Source organism: Ipomoea nil, unplaced genomic scaffold, assembly GCF_001879475.1.
Source record: "Ipomoea nil cultivar Tokyo-kokei standard unplaced genomic scaffold, Asagao_1.1 scaffold3069, whole genome shotgun sequence".
Lineage (NCBI taxonomy): Eukaryota > Viridiplantae > Streptophyta > Magnoliopsida > Solanales > Convolvulaceae > Ipomoea > Ipomoea nil.
Window position 1 is genome coordinate 7,747,779 of NW_017619497.1, and position 20,356 is coordinate 7,768,134.

The window sequence follows — 20,356 nt, forward strand, 5'->3', positions numbered from 1 at the left end:
AATTGTTCAAACTCTTATTTTTTAGGTTAATATTTAATATTTTAGTATTAACTATTAAAGTATATATTAGATAGTTTATAATTATTCGTCTTAAAAATTAAAAAAATTTAAACATATTTTTAAAAAAAATACACAAACCCCTAAACACCAATTAATTAATTACCGTCTAAGCGACCCACTTAGCCCATTTTTTCAATCATGATTAGAACCAAATCTTTTATACAAAGTTTCTGGTTCGATTCTTTGAACATTGAACCATAAACAGGCGGTTCATAACCGGAATCGAAAGCAATCATTACTAAATACTATATTATATTGACCTAATTTTGGGTACTAAGAGTGAAGGCAAAAATTATATATGTGAGTTGTGAGGGGAAGACAAAATATGGAAGAATTAAGGAAAAGGTGCAAACACATTTAATTGATTCAAGCCAAAAGCATGAGAAAAACACTACAAGGAATTATGAAGGGCCAGCCGGCAGCCGCAACCTTAATTAGCCATTAATGCCGACGTAAATTTCAGGGCGCGACAGTACGCTAAAACCCATTTTGTTCTCCTTGACGGATTTCAAGAAACCAAGTCTGGCCTATCGTCCCGCGTCCCAGGATTAATGCAAATATCCCATCACTCTCTCTTTGTAACTTTTAATTAATTATTTGGTTAATTATCATTTTGTTCCCCCAAGGGTTTTTCACGTGGGCGTTGCAAGGGCCACCACTTAATTCTCTCCTGGTTATCTTAATTATCCGTCAATTTTGACTTATTTATTCATTATTAGTTGTTTCAAAATGTTAACTTTTAAAAAATTGTCAAAATAATTTTTTTCAATTCACTTTTTAAGAAAGTCATTTTACATGTAATTAACTATCAGTTAACTGTCAATTTTACCAAACATTTTTTACAGTTAGCTAATGTTATCAACTAATTAAACATACTAACTCAATGAACTAACCGCTATCGGCGACTAATAACTATTTACCAAACATCCCGTAAGATAGTGATGCATAAAATAAATTTAGAGATGTGCCTCAATTGTCTACATAATCCTCTGTTGAAATAAAGTTGATTGATGCTCCCTTTCATCAATTAAGTTCCGAAAAATTAGAGACTGATTGAGAACTTAAATCTCATAATGTATTTCAATTGACCTATATGTTCACAAATGATTGTACATTAATGCTCACAACAAAATTAAATTTATACTTTATTTTATCTTAACTTTACACTACTGAAAATTATGAAACTTTCAACCACCTGAAAATGATCTTAAATCAAGTCGAAACCCTTGTTCCGTACACTTTTGGTGTCCGGAAAAACCTTTATAGCTATTTCTGACCACTTTTTGCTTTCAATTTAATTTAAGATCACTTTCAGGTGGTCGGAAATTTCATAATTTCCAGTAGTGTTACGGCGGCTAACAAAGCAAAACTTCTCAACTTATTTTGAATTAATTAACCAGTTGAGTTGTACTCCGAGAGCATTCGTCAATTAAATTTTAATTGGGTTGTCAAAGAGATAAGGTAACGAGATTCTTGAGTTAGTAAAAATTATTTATTTTGCTTAAAATAGTTTAAATTTGACATTTTTTTTATCAACAATCCTCCTTAACATGCGACATACATATAAATTTTACTAAAAATTCTTTTGAAACGATTGATATGGCGCCCTAACTTTGAACTAGGTATTTCATTGGCCGGTCTTCTTTTATAAACTTTTTTATAACAAAAATTAAAGAACAATAATCAGAAATGTTTGAATAATGAGTGTGACAGAAGACTTCATTAAGTTTTTGTTTAAAAAAAAAAAAAAAAAGTACAATACACTTGCTCTAACTACCAAAATAGTTCAAACAAGTCTATAATAAATAACATTATATTAAACAAAGACCTAATAACATTAAACAAAGACTAGGTTTCCAAGCTAGTAGTGTGGATATGATAATTAAGTTATTTAGGACTGTATCAGATCTTGTTATAGATGGGATATGATTCTTCGTAGATAATAAGATATGGTTCTGTAAGGCATTGATTTCAGAAGCTTTAATTACGATGGAATCTGTCATTTATTTATTTAATATATTATGGAATACAACATGGTTTATTTCTAATTTGCAAAAAAGAATTACTCTCTTACAACTTCACATTGTTTGACAATTAACCATTAGAAAATTATGTTATTATATTGTTCGCAGAGGCTTAGTTAATAGCTCTCTTCTTCCTTCCTTCTCTAAAGGTTGAACCCAATCTCGAGGGCTTCCAACCCCGACCCGACAAAATATCTGAGATGATATAAATCATAGTACATAACTCAATTGAATTACACAGTTGAAAATTATGGAATTTCCGACCACCTGAAAATGATCTTATATCAAGTCGAAAGCTAAAAGTGGTTGGAAATAACAACAAAAGTTTGTCCGGATATTAAAAGTGGTCGGAACCAGGCTTTCGACTTGATTTAATATCATTTTCAGGTGGTCGGAAATTTCATAATTTCCAACAGTAGAACCACAGAAACTAGGAATCTCCTCACTTTGAGAGATTACTTCCACACTGACATGGGTGAGACTCAGTCCCTGGCCAATTGAGCTGCCAACTGAGATGCCTATGCTGACTGGCTTAGCTTAATAGCTCAATAGGGCATTTGAGGGAATAGTAAAAAGGGACAACTGGGTATAAATATAAGGTGTAGTGGTGGGTGAGGAGTGAAGAGTGAAGAGTGTAAACAGTTGTTTTCTACTTTAGTTTCTTGTTTTTTCAACACAGCATGCAAAGCTGCTGCTACTGATGCCCTGTTTTCACTTTGCATTATATTTCCAGTCAACAAAAAAGCTCTCATCTTAGCTTCTTCACTTTTTCTCTCTGATCTGCTAATGGAGTTCAATCTGGAAAACCCATTGACCAGCAGCTTCAACGACCACCACCACCTTGACGCCGTTCCGGCTCTCTTCGCCGGCGAATCCGATCACATGCCTTCCCTCCTCTCCTTCAACCACCAAATTTCCTTCTCCATCCGCCGCGAAGCTTTTTCTCTCACTTACCGAGTAAGCTTAGCTTAGCTTTCCAAGAAATTGTTGATTTTCTCCCATTCTTTAACGCATTTTGTTAATTGATTCTTTTGAGCGTTAATTAATTGCAGACCCAATTTATTTACAAGTTCGACCGATCTATAGCCTATCTAGCTATGAATTACATCGATCGATTCCTCTCCAGACAAGCAGTTCTTGTAAGATCTTTTTCGACATTAAAAACCAAACAATATAATGCTACCTGCAAATTTCGTTAGTACGAAGTGTAATGAATCTATGAAATGTTTGGCATCAGGAAAACAAACCTTGGGTTGTACGAATCCTCGTAATTTCATGCCTTTCGCTCGCCGCGAAAATGAGATGCATCGATTTATGTCTCTCTGATATTCAGGTGAATTCTCACACCCATACCTAATCTATCTTTTCTGTGGGGTGTGATATGATTCTTTTCTTTCGTTTTGAAATTGATAAAATGGTGTGGAACAGAGAGATGAAGGTTTGATGTTTGATTCCCAATCGATTCATCGGATGGAAGGGATGATTCTGAGCTGTCTAAAATGGCGATTGAGATCCATCACGCCATTTTCGTTCCTGCATTTCTTTACTTCCTTGTACCCGCTGGAGGATCCCTCCATTGCCCAGTCTCTTATTCATCGAGCTTCAACTATCATCTTCACTTCTCATTACGGTATATAAAATTGTTTTTCACACAATTATAAACACTATTAGAAATTTGATGCTTTTGCACCCAGATGGGTGGTCAAGTTGGTGAAACATAATTCAGGTACTTAAATGTTACGAATTTAATTATTGCCTTATTACATTAGAAATTTGATGCTTTTGTACCCAGATGGGTGGTCAAGTTGGTAAAACATAATTCTGGTACTTAAATGTTACGAATTTAATTTTTATCTTATTACATTAGAAATTTGATGCTTTTGCACCCAGATGGGTGGTCAAGTTGGGGAAACATGATTCTGGTACTTAAATGTTACGAATTTAATTCTTACCTTATTACATTAGATATTTATAGTGCAATTTACCTTTCATGCATGATTCACTATCGGGTACTGACTATGAATTTATTGTTTATCTTGTTGAGAGTAAGTACAATATTAATCAAATAATAATGATGTTTTGTTTTTTGTATCTAATGATAGATATCAAGCTGTTTGAGTACAACCCATCAGTAATTGCAGCATCAGCGCTTCTCTATGTAGCTGAAAAGTTGATCCCGTTGCAGTTTTTGTCGTTTAAGAATGCAATTTTCCGATGTGAATATGTAAAAAGTGTAAGGTTCAATTATACTTATTGTATGATATGTGTCACACTCAAAATTTGTTACTTTTTTAAATTAAAATTGTCTAATTATTGTGTAGGATGAAATTTTGAACTGTTTAAGTGTAATGCGAGAAACGGTGACAAGAGGGATTGAGTCAAGTATAGATGCAATATCTGATTGTTCGTTGACACCGAGAAGTGTTCTTCACCGGGAGAGTGGTATGATGCCGGAGAGAGACGGCGGCATGAAGCGTCGGAGATTGAATAATTTTTGCGACGACCAAGAATATTGTTGAGTCTTAATTATATTAACCTTCAAATTTGAATAGCAAGAAAATGAAATCCCAAAGTGTACATTTTGCTTTTAGAGATACTTATGGCCTACCATTGATATAGTTCTTAAATATTTTTAACTTATCTTATTACATTAGGGCAATGTGCCTTTTATTTGATAGAGTTATCGTTTTTGTTCCTTCCACATCATCAACAAAACAAAAGAAAAAAAAAAATCATATTAGTACAGAATTGTCTTTATTTTCCTATACTCCAATAGGCACGTATGCAACACGCAGTCCATTACACTTTTCTCCACAAATTTTTATGGTGACAAAATATGGAGTGTTTATTGGCTCCGCACCTTTGCATATCATTTTCATGCACCCCAGTAGACACGTATGCAACATGCAATCACAAATTTAATAGGCACGTATGAAACACTCCTCTCCATATCAACTTTTTGCTCACGTGAATGAATTTTTTCTCGCATTTGAGATGTCCTTATAGAGTCTAAGTGTCACAAGAGACTGCCAAAATTTCGCATATTACTATATAATGGTCCAGTTGAATGTGCAGTCAAACTGGAGAGTAAAAAGGAAGGGGAAAAGTGAGAGGATTCCCCGCGAAAGGGAAGTGGGGAGCGGGAAGAAATGTCTTTTAAATCGGTCCAAGTAGTGTTGTGAATTTGGTGGGGAGAAGAAAGAGGAAGACAGCCTTGAAGAAAGGTTGTTGTCATTGAGATATTAGTATCTTTGTCGAAATGTATGAACAAGTAATTGTTGTTTAATAATTCTTGTGAGCAGCATGGGTCGCTAACTTTCTACAAGACCAATTCACAGTCTATTTAAAATTATCATAAGATGAGAATTTGATCAAGCTCGACTGATTTCAGTTCGAATATGTTCTAAGCTAATAATCTTCAAATTCCAGAATCATTCGTCTAAACGACAAAAAATTTATAACTGCTCTACTGTATTTCAATTTCAATATGTTCCAACCTCATTCTCTCCAATTCTCAGAATTATGTTGAAGTAATATAGGGGTATAATTCACAATTTCACATTACAATGATCAAAAGCATACACCATAGTCCTCAATGGTAACTCTACATAATTTATCATTTATGTGTTCAGAATAGGTAACTAAAAGATATAATGTCATAATGTGCCTAAACAATCGAATAGCCATTAGGGTCCAACGAACCCCACATAGCATATCTTGGAAATACCATATTCTTTAAATGACCACTATTCAAGCTTGGGATCATTCTATAATCCACTTAGTCCAATATCGAGTACCTGATCCTACCCCTTCAAGAATGAAATACAAATTTGCCCTGCTTTCAACTAGAGAATCTATCCACTTAGAAACATTAAACCAATTGTTTTCAAAAAAAGAAACATTAAACCAATCACTACATGTAGTGGCCCATAGAAGCACCAGAACAAGTGTGCATTTCTCGCACTCGAAGTTTAATAAGTTCAAACACTACTATATATGTCATTAAACAAGTTTCTGATTAAAAAATATATGATTTCAATAAGCATATCAACTAGAATTGAATGACATTCCACATTTTTAATAAGCATCTATCCAGCTGAATTACTCCAACCTTAAGAAAGCAGATACAGAAAATCGAAGCAGAAAAGAAACTCAAAGTTAAAATTTGCAAGAGATGGATGTGTAAAGCAGGCACCTTTGGATGTGTTTCTTCTGTGAGACGAGGCATTTGAGAATGCACTCTTTGCAAAAGACATGACCACCATTCTGGCAACACAGCGGGTCGATGAAAGGTTTCAAGCAGAGACAACAGGCATCGAATGGGCTTTATAGAATCCTTTCCAAGTCGCTCCTTCTGCGTTCCATATCCGAGCTTCCGCTTCTCGTCGTAGGTGAAGAAGGCGAGATCGTTGTTGTTCTTCGAGTGTCTCTGAGGCATCTTTTAGTACCCCTCAAATCAAGCTTGTCTGATTGGATAATTTTATTCATAGTAAATTTCGCAGAGAGTTGGGAGAGAATCGAATCAGGGGAAAACCCTAACCTAAAAATTGCGATTGATTTTGGAATTTGGGTTTTGCGTAAAAAAACGTAATAAATTAATAATCATTGTACTTAATGACAAAATTAAGGGATTTTGGTATAATGGTATCCCCTAACCATGTTACAAGTTTAATTAGATGTGACCTACACGAGTTTAGCTCAATGGTTTAGTAAGCAGTATTTAGGAGAAGAGACCAAGGTTTGATCATCGGCAGCAACAGTGCTAAACCGGAGAAGTTTAATTAGATGTGCTTACAAATTCATTCATCTAAAGATTCGACGGTTACGAGTTTATCACTCCATGTAGTAATTAAGATTTTTTTTAGGCAGAAGTGTCAAATAGACCACCCTTCTACTCCTTCGTAGTGCTCAATTTACACCTTCATTGAAAATATGTTGCAATTAGGCACATTAACTTCCTAAAATTATTGAAATAGCATTTTTTACATGTTTGAGTCCGGTTGCCAGTCAAAATGAATGACATGGAATTTAATGAAAAAAAACAAAAACAAAAAAAAAAACAAAAAAAAATAAAAAACAAATTTGTGGTGACACCTCCACCACCGCCTTATCAACACCCACCAGAATCAATGGCAACCTCGCCTTCATCATCAACACACCCACCATTTGTTGTTATCTGAGCAAGCATTTTCTAATCAAATTAAGTATACAATGACTATCGATATTTTCTTCTTCATCAGTTTTTTATTCTTGCTATTTCTTTAAAATCAGTAAAGACCCACAGTTTTCCATGTTCTTAGCTTCATATTACCAAAAGGGGAAATACATAAAAAAAAAAAAAAAAAAAAAGTACTCTCACATGCAGGGCAATGGTGAAATCTCAAAACGCCACAGTTCCTAAACCAGCAAACTCAAAATCTGAAGAAATAAACCATTTGACACAAGAAAAACACCCAACCCAGAGATGGGAGATTAGAGAGTTCAAGTTCAGAGAGAGATAAGGGAAGGTGGGATTGGGGGAAGAACGTGGATTTTCTTCAAAAAAAATCACTTTTCCGTAGCTGTGAGGCAAAACACCCTCTGTGATGTTCATCGTAACGTCCCTGGAGTGATAGAGTATGGGGGCATGAGATCGAGATTCGAGTTGGAATCGACGCCAGCAGCGACTTCATCATCAACACACCCACCAGAATCAACGGCGGCCCCCCACCGCCCACGCCAAAATCGACGCCAGTAGCGACGTGAAGAAGAACAGCAGGAGGAAATAACACCCCGCCGTTAACGCCGTTCGCCCGCCTTCCCATATCCAAGTCGTCGACTCGATGACGGCGGTAGAAGACGAGCTCTAGCAACGGCCGCCGCAACGACGGTGACGATGAGAGTAGCGGTTATTATATTAGAGGAATCCGCAGCGGAGACGACGACAGATTTTAAGGATTTGCGACGGACATAATGAATTGCGAAGCTCCGACGCGTCGGCGGTAGTGATAGATGTTGGAGGATAGGCTGTGATAGACGAAGTTGCAGAAGACATTGAAGCTGTTGGATGAGGATGCGGAGGAGTCGAGGAAGACGCTGCACTGAGAAATAAATTTTAAGAAAAATCAGGTTTTTAATTACTAATTCAGATTTGGCCTAATTGTTTTTCTTATTTTTATTATTTTAATGCCATGTAATCAATCACATGTAATTGTAACCATGCCACATCATCAAAAATGGATGGTAACCTACAAAAAAGTATAATTAAACAAAATTAGAAGGTAAGTGTGCCTAATTACAACATATTTTAATTTAAGGTGTAAATTGAACACTACAGAGGAATAAATGAGCTTATTTTACACTTCTGCCCTTTTTTTATTAACCGAAAAAAATTAGGGGATTTTGATTTAGCTAGTCCTCAAGATAGCTTCTCTGTAGCCTATCACTTGTGATCCTAATCTACCCAAACGACGCCGTCGGCGAAACGCCAGCATCGTATACTCGGAAAATCGTCGTTGTCACACGAAGAACACCCGAATCAAACAAACCATCAAACATCATCATCATCGTATTTCCCAATTCCTTGTCGATTGTTTGGTTTCTACAGAGTAGAGATAGAAATACTGCGATGGTGTCGCCTAAGTGGCACCCAACGGAGGATTCCGAACGTCCACCGACGGCGATCATGCACCAGCCAGCCTCCCCTCGCTTTCCTTTCGGGACGCCCATCTCCGGGGCGCAACGGAAGATCGCCATCCCCGTCGATCTCAGCGACGAGAGCGCCTACGCCGTGAAGTGGGCGGTCCAGAATTACCTCCGACCCGGCGACGCCGTGATCCTGCTCCACGTCCGCCCCACCTCCGTCCTCTATGGCGCCGATTGGGGCGCCATCGACCTCTCCCTCGTGTCGGAGGCCGCTTCCGCCGCCAGCGACGAGGAGTCGCAGCAGAAGCTGGAGGACGATTTCGACAATTTCACCACCTCCAAGGCCAACGACGTGGCGCAGCCGCTGGTGGAGGGGAATATTCCGTTCAAGATCCATATTGTGAAGGACCACGACATGAAGGAGAGGCTGTGCTTGGAGGTTGAGCGCCTTGGGCTCAGCGCCGTCATAATGGGGAGCAGAGGCTTCGGCGCTTCCCGCCGGAGCGCCAAAGGCCGGCTTGGAACCGTCAGTGATTACTGTGTGCAACACTGTGTTTGCCCTGTTGTTGTGGTCAGATATCCCGAAGAGAAAGATGGCGGTGAGGGCCCCACAAAATCCGCCGTCGATAGAATTCCGGCGCTTCATCCTGTGCCGGAGGAAGAACCAATTTATCACGATGCATCCGATAAAGCTACAGGTATATATCTATTTACCCCAAAGATTGCAACTTTATATACTCTCAGACATGAACTAAGTATAATTAGCTTCTTCTTGGATTTAGTTTCAACTTTCAATAGTGTTGAGCCAAAAGATTTTAACTTCATTTTGATCATTAATGTTTTAAAGTTGTGTTCTTTATATGTCTACGTGACATTGTTAGCTGACACAATCTGTTAGTTGATTTAGAAATAGGTACTCTGTATTTTTGAGTGACTAAATAAACCTGCAGTCACTACCCGAGCATCATGTGACCCTAGCCAGCAAATGACCACGACCAACTTGGTTGGGTTGCTCCCAGTACTATGTATTTGTATGATCAGAAGTAAGCTGTCGGTTATTCAGTTATAGATGCTTTTCGGATAAGCTTGAATTATGTTCTATTGATTTCAAGGAGAAATACTTTTGGAGTGCATGTTGGGGAAGTGGCAGTAGGATTCATATGAATCTATGTTATATTTAGTGTTAATCTGGTGTGTAGTTCGGTGTGTGATAGTGATATGAATGGTGATATGTTTTGCAGTCTTGTGTGAGGATTCTTTGGTTCGATTGTCTTAGTAGTACTAGGTTGTTTCCGTTCGAGTTTGGAAGAGTAAGAGGGATAATAGTTCCCTTCTCTCTCGGTCTCTCCCTGGCAGCTTATACTTAGGTTTTCGAGGTCTTCCTCTGGTTTATATTGAAGTTATATAGAGGAAAAACTTTTATATGCTAACAATTAACATTGACGACTGGTTGAATTGGAACCTGTGACAAACCCTTTGCTGAAGTTGTTGGGCCGAAGTTAACGGCTACAACTTCCAAGTAGGATGGTCGATGGAAAAGTTTTGGTGTCACTTATTGGGAATGCTTTTAAACTTTCACAAATCTTCATAAGCTACTTGTATTTTACCATATGTATCATGCAAATGCTGTGATTCTTTAACATGGATAGGCAAATAAGTTCAGACTATATACCTTCATGTGACGATGCAGATATGGAGAATGCTTCTTGAGCAACAGATGATCAGAGATCGAGACAAGATGTTTAGAAGTGATGAAATGAAGGCAGTCGGGTGTGGAGCTGTGCAAAAACGTGAGAAACAGATATGGTAAATCTTGATCGAGTTTGTTTCCAGCCACCGGTTAAGTACAAACTATAACCGGTATGGTCTACTGAGTTTCTTTGCTTTGCTTTTGGTCTTTTTACTATGCTGCATGCATTGCTTTTCATGTACCAAAAGATGCTTCCCAAAACCTCTTTTCAAGATCATCCTTCCACATTCATCATTTACTGAACTTTCAACTGTTTTTTTTTTTTTTTTTTTAAATGTTGTAATGAATCTCTGCTGCTGCTGCTTATTAGTTTCTTGGTAGTTATGGGTTGATGTTCATGAGTCAAGCATTACTAGCTACCATTTTGGTCTAACCATAAGATGTGAATTGATAAGACTTGGGTGCTTAGGGTGTTGGTGTAAATAGAATCCTATAACCCCAACATCCATTATAGGTTAATCCATTGAAATTTGAAACCTTGTAGATATCAAGCATATGCAACTCGACTGGGATTATCCCAAATGACCAATAATCTATTGATTGTAGCAAAAATAAGATGTGAGCTCGGGTGTGTTATGTCGTCCTCAGGGGATTGGGGATTATGGCACGCAATATGCAATCACAAGAAACTAGACACTAGCATAAGGAAATCAACAAGAAGCTAAGCAAATCATAGCGAGATTGAGGCTACGGTAACTAAACAAAGTAACACAAACACATATTAACAAGATGTAAACACGAAATAAAGAAATAGGACTCAAGCTAGGGAGCATTATCATCTAGATGCTTAACAACCTAAGGGATTAGGGAGAACAAGTAACCAAGGAATCAAGCGGGAATGCACGTAGGTATCCTAGTCTACGAACCATTCTCATGATTAATAAACAAGGATTAGAACAAGGAATTGCCCCACTTTCGTGGTGAATCAACTCCAAGTCCATCAAGCACACAAAGCATCCAAAGCCCCCAATTTCCCCTATTTTCGTAGGAAGAAATCGGGTCTATGCAAGGGGTGGCTTGGATTCATCACCCAGCTCTCGTTGAGGCAAGGAATCCTCCAAAAACAAGCTAATGGATGTGTACATCAAACATTAACAAGATATAAATACAAAACCTTTACAAACACATGAACCCTAGGTTGGAGTTCTTCCCCTTTTTTGCAATAATCACAAATCAAGCATCAAGATAGATAATACAACCCTAACTCAAGTCCAAAAACTAACTACTCATGATTAAATAGCATAACTAACACAAAAACATAAGCATGAAACATAAATCTTGCAAAATAAAGAGATAAAAGGAAGAACTTATGTATTGAAAATGGAAGAAGAATCTTCAAATGTTGGAATCCAAGCTTCAAATCCAAGATTACAAGCTTCAAAAGTGTTAAGAAACATAAATCTAAGCCTAATCTAACCTAAAAATATGAAGGAGAATGAAAGGGAGAAGCTAGGGCTCAACCATGGGTCAAAACCAAGTAAAAATGACAAAAAACGGAGTTTATAAAAAGTTGCAGCAGAGGTGACACGGCCAGGGACATGGCCATGTCCCTGGCCGTGTCCAAAATAGCAGTAGCTACTGGAATGCACAGAAAATACACGGCCACAGACACGGCCGTGCACTTGGCCGTGCACTTGGCCGTGTCTTTTGGCCTTCAAAACGTCAGAATTTGGATCTATGGTCTTCATGAAAGTTGTAGCCCTTCGAGTCATATTTCCAATTCCGCAAGAATCACTTCATTTGGACATTCCTAAGCCGAGATATGGTCCAAAAATCAAACAGTGGTCAGTTTTGGATTGTAAGTTTGGAACTTCAACTTCAAGGACAGTTTTGAACCCTGTGACTTCCTTTTTAGGCTTTGATGTCTGAATATGAGTTGTAGATCTTTGAGTCTTCTTTCCAATGGGACAAGAATCACATAATTTGGATATTTGTAGACCGAGATATGGCCCGAAAACAGAACAGTGGCCAATTCCTGCGAGAATTTCAACTTGTTGACACTTGTTCCACTTTTGCCTTGGTTTAATTTGTCCATATGATCAACACCATTGAAAACATCACTCTTTGGCTCCTTTGGAAGTGTTGCATCCATCTCCTTAGCTTCACCTTGGCTCCCCTTGACTCCAAATGCATCCAACATGATCTAAAATCCTTCATTTCTACTCAAAGATAATGAATTGTGCATAATGGATTAAATGAGCAAAATAAAGATCATTTTGAACAACATTGTGACACTTCATAAGCAAAACAAGGTTAAATATGGGGTAGACATGGGGTATAAATATGAACAATTATGTACTTATCATCTATCATCATGAGTGAAGCAATTTGTAGTAAAACTCAATGTATATATGTTATATATGGCAAAAATTTATGTGATCCGTGAGACGGGTCGGGTCAAGATGAAATGTAATACTTATACTATCAAATGTAATACTAAATCATGAGTAAAATGTTTATTACTTATATGGGAAAATACAATACTTTTGAAGGAAAATGTAATATTTTTACATTTTGAGGTAAAATTATTAGGTTTTTCATCAAAAGTATTACGAAGTATATTTTTCCTTATAAATAATGAAAATGTAAAAGTATTACATTTGTCCTCAAAAGTATCACATTTTTCCTTATAAATAACAAACACTTTATTCCCTTAAGTATTACATTTGCATATTGACCCGACTCGTCTTACAGATAACAAGTTGTGAGACCGTCTACACAAGTGTGACCCATTATATATGAGTTAATTTCATTTTTGGTCCTAGATTTATAGGTGACAGTGTATTTCTAGTCCTTTTTTAATCAAAACATCCCAATTTGGTCTTAGTATTATTGTGGCATGACCATTTTTTTTATCCCTGGTCAATGAAATCGTTGAAATGTCGTTAAATACAATGACATTTTGATCTTTTTTATACAAAGTAGGTTGACCTGTTATATGTTTTGTGTTTATTTTTTTTTAAAAAAAATTATAATTGAAGACCAAAATGTCCTTGTATTTAACGACATTTAAATTGTTTTATTGATAGAGGACTAAAAACGGTCATGCTACAATAATACTAGGACCAAAAGTAGATGTTCTGGAAAAAAATACTACAAGTGAATTGTCTAGGTTTTTTTTTTTTTTTTTGAATGCAAAAATGGAATTAATTCTACTATATAAATATCCCCCATGAAGCCAAAATAGTGGGTGTCAACAACATAATAAAGAAAAGGCATATTAATTATAATATGATAACATCTCACATCATGATGATGGATTTTATAAAATGTATAATTATTATTACTATACTAATATATAATTAAGGATAGTACGTTTACCCAATATATGCAACATTATTGGATGTGGTTGTTTATGCATGCAGGCATGCAGCTTAGCCTTAGATTACGACATATGCATGCACACAACGAATGAAAATGAGATCGGAACCAATTTTAATTAGTTGATTGAAACCTATAGCTATTTGCAATAACATATATCTTACGCTCTCTAACGATTTGTCAATTAAAAAATTAAAACACATTATTATTTTTTAAGATCCTAGCCACAATATGATGCAGACATGGAAGCCTAAAGAAGCAGAAAACAGAAGAGAAAAGTGAAGAAGAAAAAGTATCTTCTTCAATATCTATTGAACTGAACTTTAAAGTGCATGTACAAATCTTTTTGGAGCAATTGCTAATCAGTTATACACACGGTTACAATATAACAAAGTAGCACAATTGTCAACTAAAAAAACTCCTAATAGGCAATGATTGAGTAGGCAGCTGTATTTAAGAGAAGATATCAAAGTTCAAACTTCGAGAGCAACAATGTGAGATTATACCAAAATGAATAGATTCCTTATGTGCACTGATATTTGACTCTGTCTGTCAAGCTATTGAGTCATTGTAATTTATATTTTTTTAAATACTCTGTCAGATCGAGATGTAGGAGACCCTACCTTGAAATTGAAGATTCAACCTTTCGGGAGAAGCTATCTCCACTCTTTTTTGTTTACCTTCTTCCTTGTGGGCAAATGTGCACATGGTAGTAGCCTTGTCATCCTTTAATGTATCGTGAATATTAATGAAGCAGTGGATAAGATATGATAAACATTAAAGTGTTCCACCTACTCCCAATGCAAGTCCCACCATTATTAATAATAAGTCTATTCATAACGTTGTCACAACTCTTGATTGAATACCGCACAAAACCTTTTCACTACATATCGACATAGAGCATTTCCAGTACATTTTATTTCTTCTATATGGTTTATAAGCTATTAAATAAGAGTGAAATTTATTTAATGCACACTCTTTAAATAGTAATTGTTTGGGGCATTTTTTTTTTTTAAGGAAGATATGTTTGGTGCTGTTTCATAGGCAATTTTTAAGTATATTTTTGAGCAAGCATTTTTAGTGCCGTGACATCAGCTGATATGCTGCAAACCATAGGGGTATTTAGTAAATAGTTGTTAACTATACGGAGTAGCTGTTAGTTGATTGCATTAATGTGTTTGGCTAGTTGATATCAAAATGTTAGTATTTTGGAGCAATAAACTAGTTGTTACAAAAAGCTAATTAATCAAACACTCATATTGATTGTTTAACCAAATCAAATAGCTAATAGTGGTCAAATAATCCAAATTAGCTAATGAGCTAACTATGTTGCCAAATAGTACTATATAATCTCATAGCTTTGCAAGATTGAAGTGGTTTTAATCCACTTCACAAACAAAAATGTAATAGTTATTTGATTGAGCAATTTTTATTTTTGGTTTTCGATTAGTGTGATATTATCACATTTAGTTTTATTTTTAAAATTTTTTACCCTTACACCTTTGATCTTATCGTGTGTGTATATTTAAAATGAAATAACAATATCACTGAATAAACAACGTAACCAGCATATAATTTCTCCTAACATCAAAAGGATTTTATAAAGAGGAAATTTTCTTGTCGTGCATGTTTTGCCAATATGGGCGGAGGAATAATAATAATAAAATAAAAGACGAAGAAAAGTGGGATGAAAACAAGGACACAAAAACATTAAACACGGATGCATGCATGTCAAAGTCGTCGGACGAGATGGCGCCCAGGTTGTCTGAATCAACTTAATTATATTAGCTAGTCGTCCAACTAAACTACAGAGAGATGAGAGCAGGTAGAGAGTAAATATAGTTTTCTTACTTTTATGGATTCGTGTCGGCTACAATAATGAGTGGCATATTCAAAGATTATGCTCTCATTTTCACCTTTCTCAATTATTTGGATGACGAAAATTATTGTTGTAATCTTGAAAATGACTACAATTGAGCCCGTGGAAGTCACAATCCATGCAAGAAAAGTCCAATAAGCAACCTCAGAAAGATGAGGTGACTGAGTGAGTTTAATATGATTTTTGTATTTGAAAGTCATGAATTTAATTAATTTTTGTTAATATTTTTTTTTCCAGTTAACTTTATCACAAGGGATCTTTGCTCATGAATAATGGTGGCAAGTTTTTTCATTTAAAAAAAAAAAAAAACCATCATATCATATAATACATGGGATCTGATAGGATGAGATGGCAATTTTAATATGTCGGATTAGGTTTAGATTAGGCCACATTTCCACATCCATCTGCCATCACTAGCTGTATGTGTATTGTGTAGTAAGCTTCAAAGTCTACAACGTTTTTCCTCATCCAATTAATTGAGAGAGGTGAAAATCAGAGCATTATCTTTGATTTTATTACTCACATTTGAAATTGAATTTGAAAACTAAAACCATCCAATCTGATTTGGTTTGGAATTTGGAGTTCGTTAAAAATCTAACTTCCTTAGTCGAACTTTGATTAACTTTATTCAAGTTTTGAACTATTTGATCTAGCTCACCCAGATAAATTAAACGTTTGAAATTTCAATTTTTCTTTCAGATTTTTTATGTAAATACATATAAATATAATATGATAATTTTATAATATTTTTTAAAGAAATTTATTGCAATCACAAAGAAGTAAACAAAGACATAGGGCACCTAAACCACACCCTCAAAGAAACATGAATAATTAACCTATATAAAAACAAACTAACATCAAGATTTTCACTTACCTTTCTTTTTTTCTCTAACTAAATGGAAAAGAAAGTTTATAATGATATGAAAAAGATAATCTTATCTACTCCCACACATCATATAATTAATTTGACAATGTTTGAAATTAAAGTCAACTATTAAAATACTCAAATTGGTTCTATTCATTTCTCAAGTTGTTCAAGATCGAGCGAGTATGCATGGCTGATAATAAGCGAGCGTACCATATTAAATCTAAACATTCACTGAGTTAAATCTGAATAAATCGTGAGTAACTTCATTCACACACAACTTTAATGTATAATTATATAAATTTGAAAATTAAAAATTTCTATAAATTAGTGGTATAAAGAAATGGAAATATAATACATTATTCTAGCTTGATATGATATGCATAGATATTTGAAAATCTCACATCTGAGGTTGGTATTTGGCTCTTGTTATCTCTGTAGGGCTAACTATGCAATCCATTGACTTTTCTTTCTTTCTTTCTTATTTTTTTTTTAAATTACATTAAAAACAAACTATATATGCATGCCCTAATTATTAAAGATAAATAAATATCAATTTATGCCCTAACTAATCCTCCACTTCAACCATATTTAATTTCATCTTGAAATTCTTTATGAACAAATAAAAATAATATCTTACTTACAATTAACTAAAATTTAAAAATACTTTTTTTTAATGAAGCTTGAACCCTAAATTAAATAACCTCCCTGTAATATAGGCAAATACCAGCCCAAATTATTTCTTGCCAACTAACGAATTCATCGCACATTGTCTTTTTAGTTTGATTTATCTTCATGTATGGTTTGCAAGTTATTACAATAAAATTGCTATTTTCTCTAAAATAAAAGTCAAATTGTGGCAAAACACTCACCATTTAGAACCAGCCAAGATTTTAGAAATTAAAACTTATAAGTAAATTGCTTTCATCATAAACAAAGGCAGATTAAGATTATTTCATTTGTTTATTTCCTAAACTGGTAAAAACCCTCACATTCCAAGTGAAGTTTACACAGCTCTTGTTACAGCACTCCAGTCTTCACAAAAGGTAGAATGACCAAAGGGGGACGGAAAATCACAATTTTTTACACAGTTCGCCGGCGTTAATTGACCCGGCTGCAAACGTTGCGGATTTCGAGCTGAACCCCGGCGGAGGGCGGCAAGTTGCTCATCTTCACCATGGCCGCGGCGAAGTCTGTGAGGAAAGCGCCGGTGGCATCCCTGTACCTCCTCACGGCCGTCACCGTCGCGTTGCTCTGTATCAGCTCCTGGTCGGAAAACAGGAGCCCTTGACCTTTGACTAGCTCCTCGAAGTATTTCTTGTCGAATGTCCCCGGAGACGGGTCCAGCCCGACCAATCCCGTGTCATTCGCGCTTGCCGGGCAGTTGCATTGCAGAGTCGCCGACCTGTTCTGATTCAGGTTTGTGCTCGTGCACAGAACCGCGCACCGGGAAAATCCCACGGTGTGTGCTCCGGCCAGGACCACCATTTCTCTCTGGTTAAAACCCTTGTCGGCAAACTTCCGCGTCTGTATGGCGAGGTTGTCGAACGGCGCCGGAAGTTGGGTGTTAGCTCCGGTAAAGTTCGCCGTTCTTGCATCCTGTCTACCTAACGTTACACTGTACGTTTGGTTTGTGAACTGTCACACAAATAAATGACATTTAATTTACATCAAAATAATAAAAAAAATTACACTAATATTTATTCACGAAAAACAAAACAATTTACTTTTCTAAAAGCATCACGAGCAGCAATGGCTAAAACGTCTGCACACGATACAGGTGTGTCGGCGCATTTAGTTTGGGCGTTCTGTTTTGCCTGCTCTATTACACTAAAGCCTCTGACTGAGTTGCTATTGGCCGGTGCACCTTGTTCTCCGGTGAAATTGGTGGTGTCATTTAAGAGGATTCCTCCATCGCAGCCCTGATCAGTATTTCCATTTTAGAATTAAAATAAAATAAGTAATGTGTCGTGACAGCCATGTTAGGTCATCACAAAGCTCAAAAACTAATAATTTTATGGAGGCCCTTTGACCCGACAGTAAGTAGACATACTCACCTAATAGTACAAACTTCAAGTGTGTGTTTGCGCATATATATATATATATATATATATATATATATATATATATATATATATATAAACCATGGGAAAAAAGAATTAAATACAAAAATACAAGAGAAAACTTCTTACTGAATGAAAGTAAAGAAAGCTATGGCCAGTGTGATAATACACATGGTCCCCCTATTGTTACACTGATGTTATGGCAGATGCGGACATTAAATGTATAAAATTTAATTACTGATAACATGCATTACATACAGAGTATATTTTTTTAAAAATATTATATTCTTCGTTAACACTTAACATATTTTAATTAATTAAAAAAAGAGTTAATTACAATGTTTTTTTTTTTTAATTTTTTTTATAGTATTATGAAATTAAGACATGTAACAGGGATTTTTTTTTTTTTTTTTTTCTTTTTGAAAGGAGTAAACAGGGATTTAATCTCAAGCATATTTATCAATTTTTGGCGTATATTTGCAACATGCAAAATTGATTGAATACGACATGTTTGGATCTTAGACAGACAGTGAGATTTTTGCATTTTGGTACTGTCCAAGATTAAATATTTGAGATAATGAGATGCTAACGTCAATTATATACCTCTAATTTTATTAGAACAGCAAACTACAACGTCTGTTCATCATTAGTCATAATAAAACTAAGTATTTTAGATTAAGATATTATTAAAAATTCAAAAAAATAAAAATAATAAAATGGAAGAAATTAAAAGAATAGACGACGTACGTCAACGAAGCAGTCGTGGAAGTGGAGGCGGATGAGGGAGGCGCCCATGCGAGTCTCGGCATTTATGGCGGCGTCGACGATTTCCTTAACGGCGGAGAAGACGCAGTTTGCGTCGGAAAGCTTGCCGGAGGATTTGCCGAAGCCGAGGTAGGACAGGACGTCGGCGGCGTCGAATGTGTTGTCGAGCCAAGTGGGGATGAGCTTGAGCCGGCTGGGGGATGAGAGTGTGTTTTGGAAGAGAGAGTAGCCGGCTAAGGCGAGGGCTATGAAGCTCAGGGCCAGAGTGAGCCGAGCCACGAAGGAAGCCATGGTCAATGGTGAAGATCGGGATAAAGAAGAAGGGTTTGACTACTTGTGGATGAGTGTTGAAGATGAATGGCTTGAGTGGCTTTGGTTAAATAGAAATTTTGCAAGTGGCTTAGCTTTGATCATTTTTTATGAGTTAGGTGGGAATTATTGTCATTGACGATATGATAAATGAATCAGGGACTGAGATTAGTCGCTACTAATTGTGTAATTGTCTTTTGATTTAGGGGTGGTGATATATAACTGTTAACGGATTTGACCAGTTAATAGTATTAGTCAATTGTAGAAAGATGTTTGGTAAATTAATTTTTATTTTGTAATTGTTAGTTGGAGTAATAAGCTGTTACAAAAAGCTAATTAATTAAACATTTATATTAACTGTTTAACCAAGTCAAATAGCTAATAGTGGTCAAAGAAGTCAAAATTGATTGATAAGCTAATTATGTTATCAAACATCAAACATGACCTTAATATATTAATTTGTAGAGGGAATAGTTGATTTTGGAAATTTTTAAAAAATAAATCGATGACAATTTTGGGAAAAAAAATTTTTTTAAAGGGGGACAAAAGAAGAAAAAAAGAATTGATGAGACAAATTTCTACCATAGTTGATCTAAATAGTAACTTCCCATGTGGAGGATGGCCATTTTGGGGTGCGAATTATATTTTAGCTCCACTCCCCTATAGGGCAAAACTTATTCATGTTTTCTTGATTGT

General features: G+C 35.8%; 4 protein-coding genes across 5 annotated transcripts; 2 read left to right on the forward strand and 2 right to left on the reverse strand.

Annotated features, from left to right (window-relative positions):
* Nucleotides 1–2,661: 2,661 nt before the first annotated feature.
* On the forward strand, nucleotides 2,662–4,737 carry LOC109164660 (putative cyclin-D6-1). Its single transcript, XM_019313187.1, has 6 exons — nucleotides 2,662–3,041; nucleotides 3,137–3,223; nucleotides 3,322–3,417; nucleotides 3,513–3,714; nucleotides 4,187–4,317; nucleotides 4,406–4,737. Exons 1-6 carry the CDS (start codon nucleotides 2,871–2,873, stop codon nucleotides 4,601–4,603), a joined length of 885 nt encoding a protein of 294 aa, XP_019168732.1. The 5' UTR covers nucleotides 2,662–2,870; the 3' UTR covers nucleotides 4,604–4,737.
* Nucleotides 4,738–5,100: 363 nt separating this feature from the next.
* LOC109164819 lies at nucleotides 5,101–6,641 on the reverse strand. Its single transcript, XM_019313365.1, has 2 exons — nucleotides 6,280–6,641; nucleotides 5,101–5,403 (listed from the first exon to the last, which is right to left on the reverse strand). The coding sequence occupies exons 1-2, from the start codon at nucleotides 6,520–6,522 to the stop codon at nucleotides 5,101–5,103; spliced, it is 546 nt and encodes a 181-aa protein (XP_019168910.1). The 5' UTR covers nucleotides 6,523–6,641.
* Nucleotides 6,642–8,469: 1,828 nt separating this feature from the next.
* Nucleotides 8,470–10,796, forward strand: LOC109164563 (universal stress protein PHOS34-like). 2 transcript variants are annotated; one of them, XM_019313066.1, is made up of 3 exons: nucleotides 8,470–9,046; nucleotides 9,101–9,406; nucleotides 10,399–10,796. In XM_019313066.1, the coding sequence occupies exons 1-3, from the start codon at nucleotides 8,692–8,694 to the stop codon at nucleotides 10,416–10,418; spliced, it is 681 nt and encodes a 226-aa protein (XP_019168611.1). In that variant the 5' UTR covers nucleotides 8,470–8,691; the 3' UTR covers nucleotides 10,419–10,796. The 2 variants fall into 2 exon arrangements, with proteins under 2 accessions (XP_019168611.1, XP_019168610.1); XM_019313065.1 differs by having other exon boundaries at nucleotides 8,473–9,406.
* A 6,620-nt stretch (nucleotides 10,797–17,416) lies between these two features.
* LOC109165368 (neutral peroxidase) lies at nucleotides 17,417–19,733 on the reverse strand. Its single transcript, XM_019314092.1, has 3 exons — nucleotides 19,334–19,733; nucleotides 18,251–18,445; nucleotides 17,417–18,161 (listed from the first exon to the last, which is right to left on the reverse strand). The coding sequence occupies exons 1-3, from the start codon at nucleotides 19,640–19,642 to the stop codon at nucleotides 17,625–17,627; spliced, it is 1,041 nt and encodes a 346-aa protein (XP_019169637.1). The 5' UTR covers nucleotides 19,643–19,733; the 3' UTR covers nucleotides 17,417–17,624.
* Between the last annotated feature and the right edge of the window lie 623 nt (nucleotides 19,734–20,356).